General features: G+C 45.4%; 1 protein-coding gene across 2 annotated transcripts in view; it reads right to left on the bottom strand.

The window, feature by feature from the left end:
• Positions 1 to 6,019, bottom strand: part of LOC140076657 (connector enhancer of kinase suppressor of ras 2-like) — a 170,674-nt gene extending 164,655 nt beyond the window's left edge. The window contains exon 1 of one of the 2 annotated variants that reach the window (XM_072123280.1): positions 5,582 to 6,019. In XM_072123280.1, the coding sequence (XP_071979381.1) occupies positions 5,582 to 5,645 (64 nt within the window). In that variant the 5' untranslated portion in view covers positions 5,646 to 6,019. The remainder of the gene's footprint in view (positions 1 to 5,581) is intronic. The other variant, XM_072123281.1, reaches the window with a different exon arrangement.
• Between the last annotated feature and the right edge of the window lie 9,550 nt (positions 6,020 to 15,569).

Here is a 15,569-nt window from a genome sequence, read left to right as displayed (position 1 = left end):
ATCTGTGTGTGCTGTGTGCAGAGTCTCCAGTGTATCCTATGAGATGTAACATCACACTGCCTGTCTATACTATCTGTGTGCTGTGTGCAGAGTCTCCAGTGTATCCTATGAGATGTAACATCACACTGCCTGTCTATACTATCTGTGTGCTGTGTGCAGAGTCTCCAGTGTATCCTATGAGATGTAACATCACACTGCCTGTCTATACTATCTGTGTGCTGTGTGCAGAGTCTCCAGTGTATCCTATGAGATGTGACATCACACTGTCTGTCTATACTATCTGTGTGTGCTGTGTGCAGAGTCTCCAGTGTATCCTATGAGATGTAACATCACACTGCCTGTCTATACTATCTGTGTGTGCTGTGTGCAGTCTCCAGTGTATCCTATGAGATGTGACATCACACTGCCTGTCTATACTATCTGTGTGTGCTGTGTGCAGAGTCTCCAGTGTATCCTATGAGATGTAGAATCACATGTAGAAGCTGCCTTAGTGCAGGCTGCACTTTCTTTGTAAAAGTTGTGCCACATTAGATGCCGGACTTAGTAATTTGTGCTAAGTGGCGGTTATGTGCCATGTATTATTTATGATGGTGGAACCTTTGATTTATAATAGTGTCAATAATGATTGGGCCTGTGTTCTCGGGGCTCCTCTTGTGTGGTCCACAATGCACTTCATTCCACATCACGTATCACAGTATCTAAGCCTGAAAGAAGTTATGTACAGACATCAGACTTGGAAAATCATCCTTTTCCTAGTTGTGTTGGATCTCAGGCAGCAGGATCTAATCCATACATTGCTAAGATGTGTAAGAGACGATTGCATTTGCAAGGGGTGTCATTTAAAGGGTTGTTGACGGTGATGAGTGGAGCCGACTATAAGTTTATGTATCACAGTGGAAATAAGTAGAACAGACGGGGTCTCCCTTATATGAGATTTGATGGGGTGCTGACAAGCCTCGGCTCCAGTACTGGGTCTACAGACATAGAACTTGGTGGAGTGGTGCCCCTGGAGGCCAGACTGGAAGTTGCAGAAAGTTTTTGTTACATTTTAGTGATTTCTATTCTTGTGTGATGATACATTGTAAATAATAGATCATGTAGTCACATGTTACTACTGCCTAATGATGAATATGGTAAAGCTTACTACAAGAGCCACCAACACCATACCATTTACAGCAGTGCCACACAATACACATGTTTATAAGGAGAGGGAGCACAGCAGTGTGAGGAGACATCCCAATGCACTTAGAGAAGCTACAATCCATTTTTCACAGTCCTGCTTCTACTAATATACATAAAGGAATGATTACACATCTCTCTAGGGATAAAGCCTAACACTATCTGCAGAGAGCACAGAGCACAGCAGTGTGAGGTCTGATTACACACCTCTCCTGGGACATAACACTGACTGGAGAGAGCACAGCAGTGTGAGGAGGCACCTCCAATGAACATGGGAAAGCCACAATTCTGGAATTGACATCCTTATCTTGCAGCTACTAACAGTATACACAAAGTTTTTAGAAATCACTCCCCTCCACATTTCTGTGATTGATAAAGGAGAGAGTGTCAGAATCATGATTGTGTCTCATCTGCCAAGAAGGGGGAACTAATGACTCCATGTCTGCTGGTAACCCTTCGTGTGCCTGGGGCTATCATGTCAAGGATCAAGGGGTAGATCTGTTATTAATGGTAATTAACACACAAGTGGGGACATTACAGTGACAGCTGCCAAAACGACCAACACAAGAATCTGAGGTCTATTAATATGAATGAAAATCACCATGAACCAGGAAGTAAAGAAATATACAGCAAAAACTGAGGAGGAAAAGCCAAAATATCATGGATACAGCAGAAAAGCGAGTATTGCATGTCCTATATACAGGAGATCCCCAGGTTATACCAGCTGTGCATATATCATTATATACAGGAGATCCCCAGGTTATACCGGCTGTACATATATCATTATATACAGGAGATCCCCAGGTTATACCGGCTGTACATATATCATTATATACAGGAGTTCCCCAGGTTATACCGGCTGTACATATATCATTATATACAGGAGATCTCCAGGTTATACCAGCTGTACATATATCATTATATACAGGACATCCCCAGGTTATACCAGCTGTACATATATCATTATATACAGGAGATCTCCAGGTTATACCAGCTGTACATATATCATTATATACAGGAGTTCCCCAGGTTATACCGGCTGTACATATATCATTATATACAGGAGATCCCCAGGTTATACCGGCTGTACATATATCATTATATACAGGAGATCTCCAGGTTATACCAGCATGTTCCATATCACTATATGCAGAAGATCCCCAGGTTATACCGGCTGTACATATATCATTATATATATAAGGAATCCCCAGGTTATAGCAGGTATAGCTAGTATTAGCGCCCCCCCCCCCTGAATGTTCTTAGTACAGTTATGGATCCGTCATGTAATAACAGGCCATGTCCTGGGGGGGTTATTACGCTCCCCTTCCCCACCTGATACATAATTAAATCTGAAACTTTCTCAAGCTCCAGATGTAAAAACTCAAAAATGAGATTATTAAAAGTCAGCCGGCGGCAGTGACATGAGCGGCACATCATCACATCCCAGATCCGCTCACATCTCATCACTTCTTGTCTTATATCTAATACTCCGCTCACATCCAGAGCTGCACACACAAAGGCCACATTTATCAAGAGCAGTGCAGTCACTAATGTTCAGGCGGCAGAACACTGGGACCCGGTCTCCATTATCTGGCGCCCCCTGCACTGCTCGGAAAGCGGCACTAACTTTTTTTGGTGCACCATAGGGAGTGCGACACAATTCTGTCACAGTAATAATTGTGGCATACGGTCCGATTCTGCACAGGAACGTCCCTCTATGTGCAGAATTTTGTGTCGGACACAGAGCACAGACACTTTATAACTACATGTAGAAGAAGTTTCCACGTTCTTTCCAGTGCAAAGTCAGACAAAAAACTGCCGCAAACACTTAAATGTGACCCAATGGGGCAAATTTACTAAGGGTATGTCAGACGCATGTTCGTCAGACTTCCCGACTTTTTACCGTTTGGCCCTGAATTGCCCGGGTTTTTGGCGCACGCGATTGGATTGTGGCACATCGGCGCCGGCTTTCATGCGACACAAATCGGGGAGCGTGGACGTCTGACAACCCGACTGATTCAGGCAAACTGCAGAATTTAAAAACCAAATTGTGTCGCAAGATCCGCACTCACATGCACCGGGAAGAAGAAGGTGAACTCCGGCGGACCTCAGCGGGGGAAGCGACACAGCAGGAAATTGGACGCACGATCTTAGTTAATCGTGGCAGCTCTGAATCCTCGTTGGACATTCCGGATCGGCGGCGTCAACGGGACGGGTAAGTAAATGTGACCCAATGTCTCTGTAGGCCCAGATGACTGCTACGTGGGAAGGGAATGTAGTGATGCACTTGGATTTCAGTAGTCAGTAAATTTACATTGTGGCATATCATCTAAACTTACATCCAGAGCTGCATTTACATTGAGGACACGTCATCTGATCTGCTACATGTAGAGATCATTGGTGCAGCAGAATTATTTGTGTTATAAGACTTTATTTTATATTTATTTTATGACAGATTTTATATACATGAACCTGGGAGCATGAAGAGCTTGTGATGAAGGCATTGGCTGAGGTGAATGACCCCCTCCACCCAACAAGTCATAATAATAATAATAATAATCAAGAGTAATGAACCATGAACCACGAGGTCCAATAATGACCCCCAACACTGATACTAAACCCTGACCCCCATCCATTACCTCAACACTGATCCTAAACCCTAATGCCAATTCCTGATCTGTAACCCTGATCCCCAACTCTGAGCCTCAACCATGACCCCAACAATGATCCCTAACCCAACACTAATCCTCAACCCTGACCCCAACACTGATCCTCAATGCTGAAACCTAACGCTGATTCTCAACCCTGACCCCCAACACCAATCCGACACTGAGCCCCAACCTTGACCCCCATGCCAAACCCCAACACTGTTCCCCAACATTGACCCACATCCCTAAACCCAACATGAATCCTAACACTGATCCTCAAACCTGACACTCAACACTGACCCCAAAATTAATCCCTAACTTAGATCCTTAACCCTGGCACCTAACACTGTTCCGTAACCCTGACCCCCAACATTGATCCATAACCCTGACCCTAACACTGATCCTGACCCCCAACACAGATCCTCAACCCTGATCCCCAAAACTGATCCGTAATCCTAACCCCAACCCTGATCCATAACACTGATCCATAACACTGATCCCCAACACTGATCCCCAACACTGATCCCCAACACTGATCCCCAACACTGATCCCCAACACTGATCCTCTAACTCTGATCCCTAACACTGGTCCTCAGCCCTGATCTGTAACTCTGATCACCAGTTCTGACCCAACACTGATCCGCAACCCTCACCCCCAAACCTTATCCTCAACTCTGATCCCCAGCCCTCATCCTCAACCCTGACCCCAAACATTCATCCCCAACACTGATCCTTAACATTGATCCCCAAATCTGACCTCAAAATCTCAACCCAAACCTATACCCCTGGTCATGACCAGCCAAAGAAGAACAGTGGAGGAGAAACCCACAATATACAACCTGGAGGCCCTGTATATAACCTGTGCATCACATAATCATGTTATATACACCTGTACATGTGATATAACATAGTATCATCATTTACACACCTGTACACATGATGTAATATACTATAATGTAATCTACACCAGTTATTTACTATCTTGTACTATAATATAGACACCTGTACATGTGATGCAATATACTATAATGTAATATACACCAGTTATATTACATCATATATAGTATAATATAGACACCTGTACATGTAATGTACTGTAATACACACTTGTATATGTGATATATATATATATAGTCTCCGTGTTAGATATGTACATCTGTCTCAATAAACAGTGTATATATATAATCCTCTTTGTACAATACATGTGCGATATCTCTCTATATACAGTGTTTGTTATATGTCTCTATATACAATATATGTGCCATATATGTGTCTCTATGTACATTATATGCGCTCCATTAGATTAGATACAAGTGCCGAGGTCCTTTTCCCAGTGTGATACAATGTATCCATATGATCCCAGGTCACTGACAAGCTGTCACCCTACAATGTATCTATTCTGTATATAGCACATCATCCCTGCTCCCAGCATACCCGCTCCACTCTGCTGCATCTGTGAGCTCGGAGATTCCCACACAGGCAGCAGCCAATGACAGCGGCAGCAATCACTATATGATATGTCATGTATCCAATGACGGGAGCTGCCAATTATCACCTGCCACTTATTCTATCAGCCACCAGCAGCACAGCCATCTCTGGCACTTCCAGGTATTTCCCCATAGCGGATCCAGAGCGCTGTCCAGGGTGCTGATCCATAGGAGCTGCTCATGGTGCATGCAGGATCCCTACCCCCACTCCCATCAGGGACCACCAGCAATCCATGGCTCCCACTATAGGAGGAGATGCTACCGTACCTTTCATCCAGTCCACCACTTGCTTGGCGCTCCACTTGCTAATAGGTTCCATTACTAAAGCCATCCCACAGTGAGAGGATCAGTCACCCCGATGCAGAGAGGAAGGCGGCAGCAGTGCACGGAGAGCAGTGCGGGGTCTGGTCAGAGCATGGCGGGATGGGAGCGCACAGAAGATGCCGTCTACAGCCAAGATGCAGCGCTGTCCCTCCAGGATTCGCCTGCACTGATTCAGTAATGTATAAAATGACAGCGCTGGATGTGCTCTAGCCCCTCCCCCACTGCACGCAGCCTGCCTGGAGCACAGAGGAGAAGAGCGCTGCTGCAGTACTCATGCTTCCAGTCCCAGCAGCCGCCACTACTACTACAAGCCGGAGCACAGCACCAGAACAAGGCAGCAGCAGCAGCAGCCCCCACCGCAGCCCTGACACCCGCCTCGCACCCCCACAACAGGAGGGAAGGATGGGGAGGGGGTCCACACTCAGCCCAGCCCAGAAGAGGGAGGGGAGACCATCCCCGAGACAAGGGATGATGAGGAGGATGAAAGCGGGGACATTCCATCTCCCAGAGTGACACCACAGCAACTCCAGGAGAACCGAGGGCAAAGGAAGAGCAAAAATTCCAAAGAAATATAAAAATAACAAAAAAATCTAATTAAGACACCTAATCTAACATAAGATACTACATAACAGCAGGAAAAACGTAACATGCACTCGCTATTCTGCTGCTGGTGCAGTCACTGTGTACATACATGACATTACTTATCCTGTACTGATCCTGACTTACATCCTGTATTATACTCCAGAGCTGCACTCACTATTCTGCTGCTGCTGGTGCAGTCACTGTGTACATACATGACATTACTTATCCTGTACTGATCCTGAGTTACATCCTGTATTATACTCCAGAGCTGCACTCACTATTCTGCTGCTGGTGCAGTCACTGTGTACATACATGACATTACTTATCCTGTACTGATCCTGAGTTACATCCTTTATACTCCAGAGCTGCACTCACTATTCTGCTGCTGGTGCAGTCACTGTGTACATACATGACATTACTTATCCTGTACTGATCCTGAGTTACATCCTGTATTATACCCAGAGCTGCACTCACTATTCTGCTGCTGGTGCAGTCACTGTGTACATACATGACATTACTTATCCTGTACTGATCCTGAGTTACATCCTTTATACTCCAGAGCTGCACTCACTATTCTGCTGCTGGTGCAGTCACTGTGTACATACATGACATTACTTATCCTGTACTGATCCTGAGTTACATCCTTTATACTCCAGAGCTGCACTCACTATTCTGCTGCTGGTGCAGTCACTGTGTACATACATGACATTACTTATCCTGTACTGATCCTGAGTTACATCCTGTATTATACTCCAGAGCTGCACTCACTATTCTGCTGCTGGTGTAGTCACTGTGTACATACATGACATTACTTATCCTGTACTGATCCTGAGTTACATCCTGTATTATACTCCAGAGCTGCACTCACTATTCTGCTGCTGGTGTAGTCACTGTGTACATACATGACATTACTTATCCTGTACTGATCCAGAGTTACATCATGTATTATACTCCAGAGCTGCACTCACTATTCTGCTGCTGGTGTAGTCACTGTGTACATACATGACATTACTTATCCTGTACTGATCCAGAGTTACATCATGTATTATACTCCAGAGCTGCACTCACTATTCTGCTGCTGGTAATAAAATATAATATTACTTATCCTGTGTTGATCATATATTAATAATGTGCTGGTTCATATATGCAATATAATAACTTTACAATACAGCTTCTAAAAAAAACAATATTTGTACATTTAAAAAGGTCTATATTCTGAACTTACTGTTTTCTAAAGTAAGAATATTCTCCGTATAAATTTTCAAAATAATGCTGCACCCTATTTACAAGAATATAACTACAATTATACTTCTGTCCAAGTCTTAGTGGTGGTGTATAACCTGTATGTAGTGAGCTCCACCTAGTTGTGGCTGTATAATCTGTATGTAGTGAGCTCCCCCTAGTGGTGGATGTATAATCTGTATGTAGTGAGCTCCCCCTAGTGGTGGCTGCATAATCTGTATGTAGTGATCTCCCCCTAGTGGCGGTGTATAATCTGTATGTAGAGAGCTCCCCCTAGTGGTGGCTGTATAATCTGTATGTAGTGATCTCCCCCTAGTGGTGAATGTATAATCTGTAGGCAGTGAGCTCCCCCTAGTGGTGGCTGTATAATCTGTGTCTAGCGAGTTCCTCCTAGTGGTGGCTGTTTAAACTGTATGTAGTGATAACCCCCTAGTGGTGGATGTATAATCTGTATGTAGTGAGCTCCCCCTAGTGGTGGATGTATAATCTGTGTGTAGTGAGCCCCCCCTAGTGGTGAATGTATAATCTGTGTGTAGTGAGCTCCCCCTAGTGGTGGCTGTATAATCTGTATGTAGTGAGCTCCCCCTAGTGGTGGTGTATAATCTGTATGTAGTGAGCTCCCCCTAGTGGTGGTGTATAATCTGTATGTAGTGAGATCCTCCTAGTAGTGGCTGTATAATCTGTATGTAGTGAGCTCCCCCTAGTGGTGGTGTATAATCTGTATGTAGTGAGCTCCCCCTAGTGGTGGTGTATAATATGTATGTAGTGAGCTCCCCCTAGTGGTGGTGTATAATATGTATGTAGTGAGCTCCCCTTAGTGGTGGATGTATAATCTGTGTGTAGTGAGCCCCCCCTAGTGGTGGTGTATAATCTGTATGTAGTGAGATCCTCCTAGTAGTGGCTGTATAATCTGTATGTAGTGAGCTCCCCCTAGTGATGGATGTATAATCTGTATGTAATGAGCACCCCCTAGTGGTGGTGTATAATCTGTATGTAGTGAGATCCTCCTAGTAGTGGCTGTATAACCTGTATGTAGTGAGATCCTCCTAGTAGTGGCTGTATAATCTGTATGTAGAGAGCTCTCCCTAGTGGTGGCTGTATAATCTGTATGTAGTGATCTCCCCCTAGTGATGGATGTATAATCTGTATGTAGTGAGCTCCCCCTAGTGGTGGTGTATAATCTGTATGTAGTGAGCTCCCCCTAGTGGTGGTGTATAATCTGTATGTAGTGAGATCCTCCTAGTAGTGGCTGTATAATCTGTATGTAGTGAGCTCCCCCTAGTGGTGGTGTATAATCTGTATGTAGTGAGCTCCCCCTAGTGGTGGTGTATAATATGTATGTAGTGAGCTCCCCCTAGTGGTGGTGTATAATATGTATGTAGTGAGCTCCCCTTAGTGGTGGTGTATAATATGTATGTAGTGAGCTCCCCCTAGTGGTGGTGTATAATATGTATGTAGTGAGCTCCCCTTAGTGGTGGATGTATAATCTGTGTGTAGTGAGCCCCCCCTAGTGGTGAATGTATAATCTGTAGGCAGTGAGCTCCCCCTAGTGGTGGCTGTATAATCTGTGTCTAGCGAGTTCCTCCTAGTGGTGGCTGTTTAAACTGTATGTAGTGATAACCCCCTAGTGGTGGATGTATAATCTGTATGTAGTGAGCTCCCCCTAGTGGTGGATGTATAATCTGTGTGTAGTGAGCCCCCCCTAGTGGTGAATGTATAATCTGTGTGTAGTGAGCTCCCCCTAGTGGTGGCTGTATAATCTGTATGTAGTGAGCTCCCCCTAGTGGTAGCTGTATAATCTATATGTAGTGATATCCCCCTAGTGGTGGCTGTATAATCTGTATGTAGTGATATCCCCATAGTGGTGGATGTATAATCTGTATGTAGTGAGCACCCCCTATTGGTGGCTGTATAATCTTTATGCAATAAACTCTCCCTAGTGGTGGCTGTATCATTTGTATGGAGTGAGCTCCCCCTAGTGGTGGATGTATAATCTGAATGTAGTGACCTCCTCCTAGTGGTGGTGTATAATCTGTATGTAGTGATCTCCTCCTAGTGGTGGTGTATAATCTGTATGTAGGGAGCTCCCATTAGTGGTGGCTGTATAATCTGTATGTAGTGAGCTCCCCTTAGTGGTGGATGTATAATCTGTGTGTAGTGAGCCCCCCCTAGTGGTGAATGTATAATCTGTAGGCAGTGAGCTCCCCCTAGTGGTGGCTGTATAATCTGTGTCTAGCGAGTTCCTCCTAGTGGTGGCTGTTTAAACTGTATGTAGTGATAACCCCCTAGTGGTGGCTGTATAATCTGTATGTAGTGATATCCCCCTAGTGGTGGATGTAAAATCTGTATGTAGTGAGCTCACCCTAATGGTGGCTGTATAATCTGTATGCAAGGAGCACCCCCTATTGGTGGCTGTATAACCTTTATGCAATAAACTCTCCCTAGTGGTGGCTGTATCATTTGTATGGAGTGAGCTCCCCCTAGTGGTGATGTATAATCTGTATGTAGTGAGATCCCCCTAGTAGTGGTGTATAATCTGTATGTGAGCTTCCCCTAGTGGTGGTGTATAATCTGTATGTAGTGATCTCCCCCTAGTGGTGGTGTATAATCTGTATGTAGTGACCTCCCCCTAGTGGTGTATGTATAATCTTAGTAGTGAGCTCCCCTAGTGGTGGATGTATAATCTAAATGTAGTGACCTCCTCCTAGTGGTGGTGTATAATCATTATGTAGTCAGCTCCACCTAGTGGTGTATGTATATGTATGTAGTGAGCTCCTCCTAGTGGTGGTGTATAATCTGTATGTAGTAAGCTCCCCCTAGTGGTGGGTATATAATCTGTATGTAGTGAGCTCCTACTAGTGGTGTATGTATAATATGTATGTAGTGAGTTCCTCTTAGTCGTGGCTGTATAATATGTATGTAGTGAGCTCCTCCTAGTGGTGGATGTATAATCTGTATGTAGTGAGCTCCCCCTAGTGGTGATGTATAATCTGTATGTAGTGACCTCCCTCTAGTGGTGGTGTATAATCTGTAGGTAATGAGCTCCTCCTAGTGGTGGCTGTATAATCTGTATGTAGTGAACCCCCTAGTGGTGGCTTTATAATCTGTATGTAGTGAGCTCTTCCTAGTGGTGGATGTAAAATCTGCATGTAGTGAGCTCACCCTAATGGTGGCTGTATAATCTGTATGCAAGGAGCACCCCCTATTGGTGGCTGTATAATCTTTATGCAATAAACTCTCCCTAGTGGTGGCTGTATAATCTGTATGTAGTGATCTCCCTCTAGTGGTGGCTGTATAATCTGTATGTAGTGATCTCCCCCTACTGGTGGTGTATTATCTGTATGTAGTGAGATCCCCCTAGTAGTGGTGTATAATCTGTATGTGATGAGCTTCCCCTAGTGGTGGTGTATAATCTGTATGTAGTGATCTCCCCCTAGTGGTGGTGTATAATCTGTATGTAGTGACCTCCCCCTAGTGGTGTATGTATAATCTTAGTAGTTAGCTCCCCTAGTGGTGGATGTATAATCTGAATGTAGTGAGCTCCTCCTAGTGGTGATGTATAATCATTATGAAGTGAGCTCCTCCTAGTGGTGGTGTATAATCTGTATGTAGTGATCTCCCCCTAGTGGTGGTGTATAATCTGTATGTAGTGATCTCCTCCTAGTGGTGGTGTATAATCTGTATGTAGTGAGCTCCCCCTAGTGGTGGTGTATAATCTGTATGTAGTGAGCTCCCCCTAGTAGTGGTGTATAATCTGTATGTAGTGATCTCCTCCTAGTGGTGGTGTATAATCTGTATGTAGTGAGCTCCTCCTAGTGGTGGTGTATAATGTGTATATAGTGATCTCCCCCTAGTGGTGGATGTATAATCTGTATGTAGTGATCTCCCCCTAGTGGTGGATGTATAATCTGTATTTGTGGCTAGAAAGCAATGGAGCTGTATTTAGATCTAAATGCTTGTGTTTGGGAACCAGTAACGTCTGTTCTGCAACTTTTATTGGCAAACAGTGGAATTTTAATAGGCATCTTCACAAGATCATCTTTTCAAATGCAGTTTTAGAAACCAAAAGCAGGTGTGGATTACAATAGGTGAGAAGATATCACTGAGAGAAGCTCCTCCTCTTTTTGTAACTCCATTCCTGATTTGCACATTAAAAAATTGCATCTGAAAACCTGATCGTGTGAACGCACTGAATCTCTTTTTGCTGCTCTGTTGCCTGTCATGTTTATCGTTTGGGTTTTGCCCCTTTAATAAATCTGGCAGCAGTGTTCTCTTTCTGTGCAGGGGTCACTCTGACCTTAAATTTGCCAGGGGCGACTGAAGCATCTTTGCCACATTCTTGGAAACTTTTTAAAAACTGGTCATCCTTACTTCTGTCCCTGCAATAGCTGAGGGAATGATACATTTGTTGCTCAGTGCTTCTACGTTTGGCTTCTTGTGACCTTTTGGGGGCAAAAAGTTGCAAAAACCATAATGAGTCACAGAAGCTAAATGATAATTCTCACGCGTTTTGCCGCTCACAAGCGTCAGGAAGAGAAGTCCTGCTCTCACACTGCTGAGGGTTTGTCCCAATTTCATCCAGTTCCATGCGAATGTCAGAATCTCAACCACAGACAGATACATTGGGGCAGATTTACTTACCCGGTCCATTCGCGATCCAGCGGCGCGTTCTCTGCGCTGGATTCGGGTCCGGCCAGGATTCATTAAGGTAGTTCTTCCGCCGTCCACCAGGTGGCGCTGCTGCGCTGAAAAGCATCAGAACGCACTGGAGTTCACCGAGCCGAGCTGAGTGAAGGTAAGTGCAAGCTCCGCGACAGATTATTTTTTTTCCGAATCCGTCGGGTTTTCGTTCGACCACGCCCCCGATTTCAGTCGCGTGCATGCCAGCGCCGATCCAGGGGCAATACAGGGAAAATCGGCGCTAATCGGAAATATTTGGGTAACACGTCGGGAAAACGCGAATCGGGCCCTTAGTAAATGACCCCCATTGTAACAAGTTATAACAGACAGGAGCGAGCTGGGGCTTCTGTGTATAACTACAATGCCCCCACTCACTGACAACAAGCAGAGATCCTGGAGCATCTGTTAGAGTCTGAAATTCTCAGATCTTCATGGCTCTCATAGGCGGCAGTGAGAGGTATCCCCCCCCCCTGCTCCGGTCACATGACATCTCAGAGAATGACCCCCTAATTGACAGTAGATGAGCGGCGCTGGGGACGGGGAGACTTTAGATTAGATCATTGCAGATTACTAATTACTATCATTTACCTGGAAGGCTCCTCCTCCTCTCCCCGTTCCACAATTACCAGGTATTGAGGTGTTATCAGGAACCGGGGGCCGCGGCTGCAGATCCCTGCGATCATCTCCCACACTCTGCTATAAAGACGGTTATTAGCGAACACTAATAGCGCAGCGCACACAGCGGGCGCAGCCGCAACACTATGATCAACCTCTGCTGGATGTTCTGCAAGATAGGAGGCTGCCGGGGCGAGGAGAGGCAGCGCTACTACATGTATACACATCATACAGGGGGCAGTATACAGAGGCAGCGCTACTACATGTATACACATCATACAGGGGGCAGTATACAGAGGCAGCGCTACTACATGTATACACATCATACAGGGGGCAGTATACAGAGGCAGCGCTACTACATATATACACATCATACAGGGGGCAGTATACAGAGGCAGCGCTACTACATGTATACACATCATACAGGGGGCAGTATACAGAGGCAGCGCTACTACATATATACACATCATACAGGGGGCAGTATACAGAGGCAGCGCTACTACATGTATACACATCATACAGGGGGCAGTATACAGAGGCAGCGCTACTACATATATACACATCATACAGGGGGCAGTATACAGAGGCAGCGCTACTACATGTATACACATCATACAGGGGGCAGTATACAGAGGCAGCGCTACTACATGTATACACATCGTACAGGGGGCAGTATACAGAGGCAGCGCTACTACATGTATACACATCATACAGGGGGCAGTATACAGAGGCAGCGCTACTACATGTATACACATCATACAGGGGGCAGTATACAGAGGCAGCGCTACTACATGTATACACATCATACAGGGGGCAGTATACAGAGGCAGCGCTACTACATGTATACACATCATACAGGGGGCAGTATACAGAGGCAGCGCTACTACATGTATACACATCATACAGGGGGCAGTATACAGAGGCAGCGCTACTACATGTATACACATCATACAGGGGGCAGTATACAGAGGCAGCGCTACTACATGTATACACATCATACAGGGAGCAGTATACAGAGGCAGCGCTACTACATGTATATACACTCACCGGCCACTTTATTAGGTACACCTGTCCAACTGCTCGTTAACACTTAATTTCTCATCAGCCAATCACATGGCGGCAACTCAGTGCATTTAGGCATGTAGACATGGTCAAGACAATCTCCTGCAGTTCAAACTGAGCATCAGTATGGGGAAGAAAGGTGATTTGAGGCCTTTGAACGTGGCATGGTTGTTGGTGCCAGAAGGGCTGCTCTGAGTTTTTCAGAAACTGTTGATCTACTGGGATTTTCACGCACAACCATCTCTAGGGTTTACAGAGAATGGTCCGAAAAAGAAAAAACATCCAGTGAGCGGCAGTTCTGTGGGCGGAAATGCCTTGTTGATGCCAGAGGTCAGAGGAGAATGGGCAGACTGGTTCGAGCTGATAGAAAGGCAACAGTGACTCAAATCGCCACCCGTTACAACCAAGGTAGGCAGAAGAGCAGCTCTGAACGCACAGTACGTCCAACTTTGAGGCAGATGGGCTACAGCAGCAGAAGACCACACCGGGTGCCACTCCTTTCAGCTAAGAACAGGAAACTGAGGCTACAATTTGCACAAGCTCATCGGAATTGGACAGTAGAAGATTGGAAAAACGTTGCCTGGTCTGATGAGTCTCGATTTCTGTTGCAACATTCGGATGGTAGGGTCAGAATTTGGCATCAACAACATGAAAGCATGGATCCATCCTGCCTTGTATCAACGGTTCAGGCTGGTGGTGGTGGTGTCATGGTGTGGGGAATATTTTCTTGGCACTCTTTGGGCCCCTTGGTACAACGCCACAGCCTACCTGAGTATTGTTGCTGACCATGTCCATCCCTTTATGAGCACAATGTACCCTGTAACATCTGATGGCTACTTTCAGCAGGATAATGCGCCATGTCATAAAGCTGGAATCATCTCAGACTGGTTTCTTGAACATGACAATGAGGTCACTGGACACAAATGGCCTCCACAGTCACCAGATCTCAATCCAATAGAGCATCTTTGGGATGTGGTGGAACAGGAGATTCGCATCATGGATGTGCAGCCGACAAATCTGCGGCAACTGTGTGATGCCATCATGTCAATATGGACCAAAATCTCTGAGGAGCTTCCAGCACCTTGTTGTATCTATGCCACGAAGAATTGAGGCAGTTCTGAAGGCAAAAGGGGGTCCAACCCGTTACTAGCATGGTGTACCTAATAAAGTGGCCGGTGAGTGTACATCATACAGGGGGCAGTATACAGAGGCAGCGCTACTACATGTATACACATCATACAGGGGGCAGTATACAGAGGCAGCGCTACTACATGTATACACATCATACAGGGGGCAGTATACAGAGGCAGCGCTACTACATGTATACACATCATACAGGGGGCAGTATACAGAGGCAGCGCTACTACATCTATATACATCATACAGGGGGCAGTATACAGAGGCAGCGCTACTACATGTATACACATCATACAGGAGGCAGTATACAGAGGCACCGCTACTACATGTATACACATCATACAGGGGGCAGTATACAGAGGCAGCGCTACTACATGTATACACATCATACAGGGGGCAGTATACAGAGGTAGCGCTACTACATGTATATACATCATATAGGGGGCAGTATACAGAGGCAGCGCTACTACATGTATACACATCATACAGGGGGCAGTATACAGAGGCAGCGCTACTACATGTATATACATCATATAGGGGGCAGTATACAGAGGCAGCGCTACTACATGTATACACATCATACAGGGGGCAGTATACAGAGGCAGCGCTACTA

The sequence above is a fragment of the Engystomops pustulosus genome, chromosome 9 (assembly GCF_040894005.1).
Source record: "Engystomops pustulosus chromosome 9, aEngPut4.maternal, whole genome shotgun sequence".
Taxonomy (NCBI): domain Eukaryota; kingdom Metazoa; phylum Chordata; class Amphibia; order Anura; family Leptodactylidae; genus Engystomops; species Engystomops pustulosus.
This window is presented reverse-complemented; position numbering and strand designations above follow the sequence as displayed.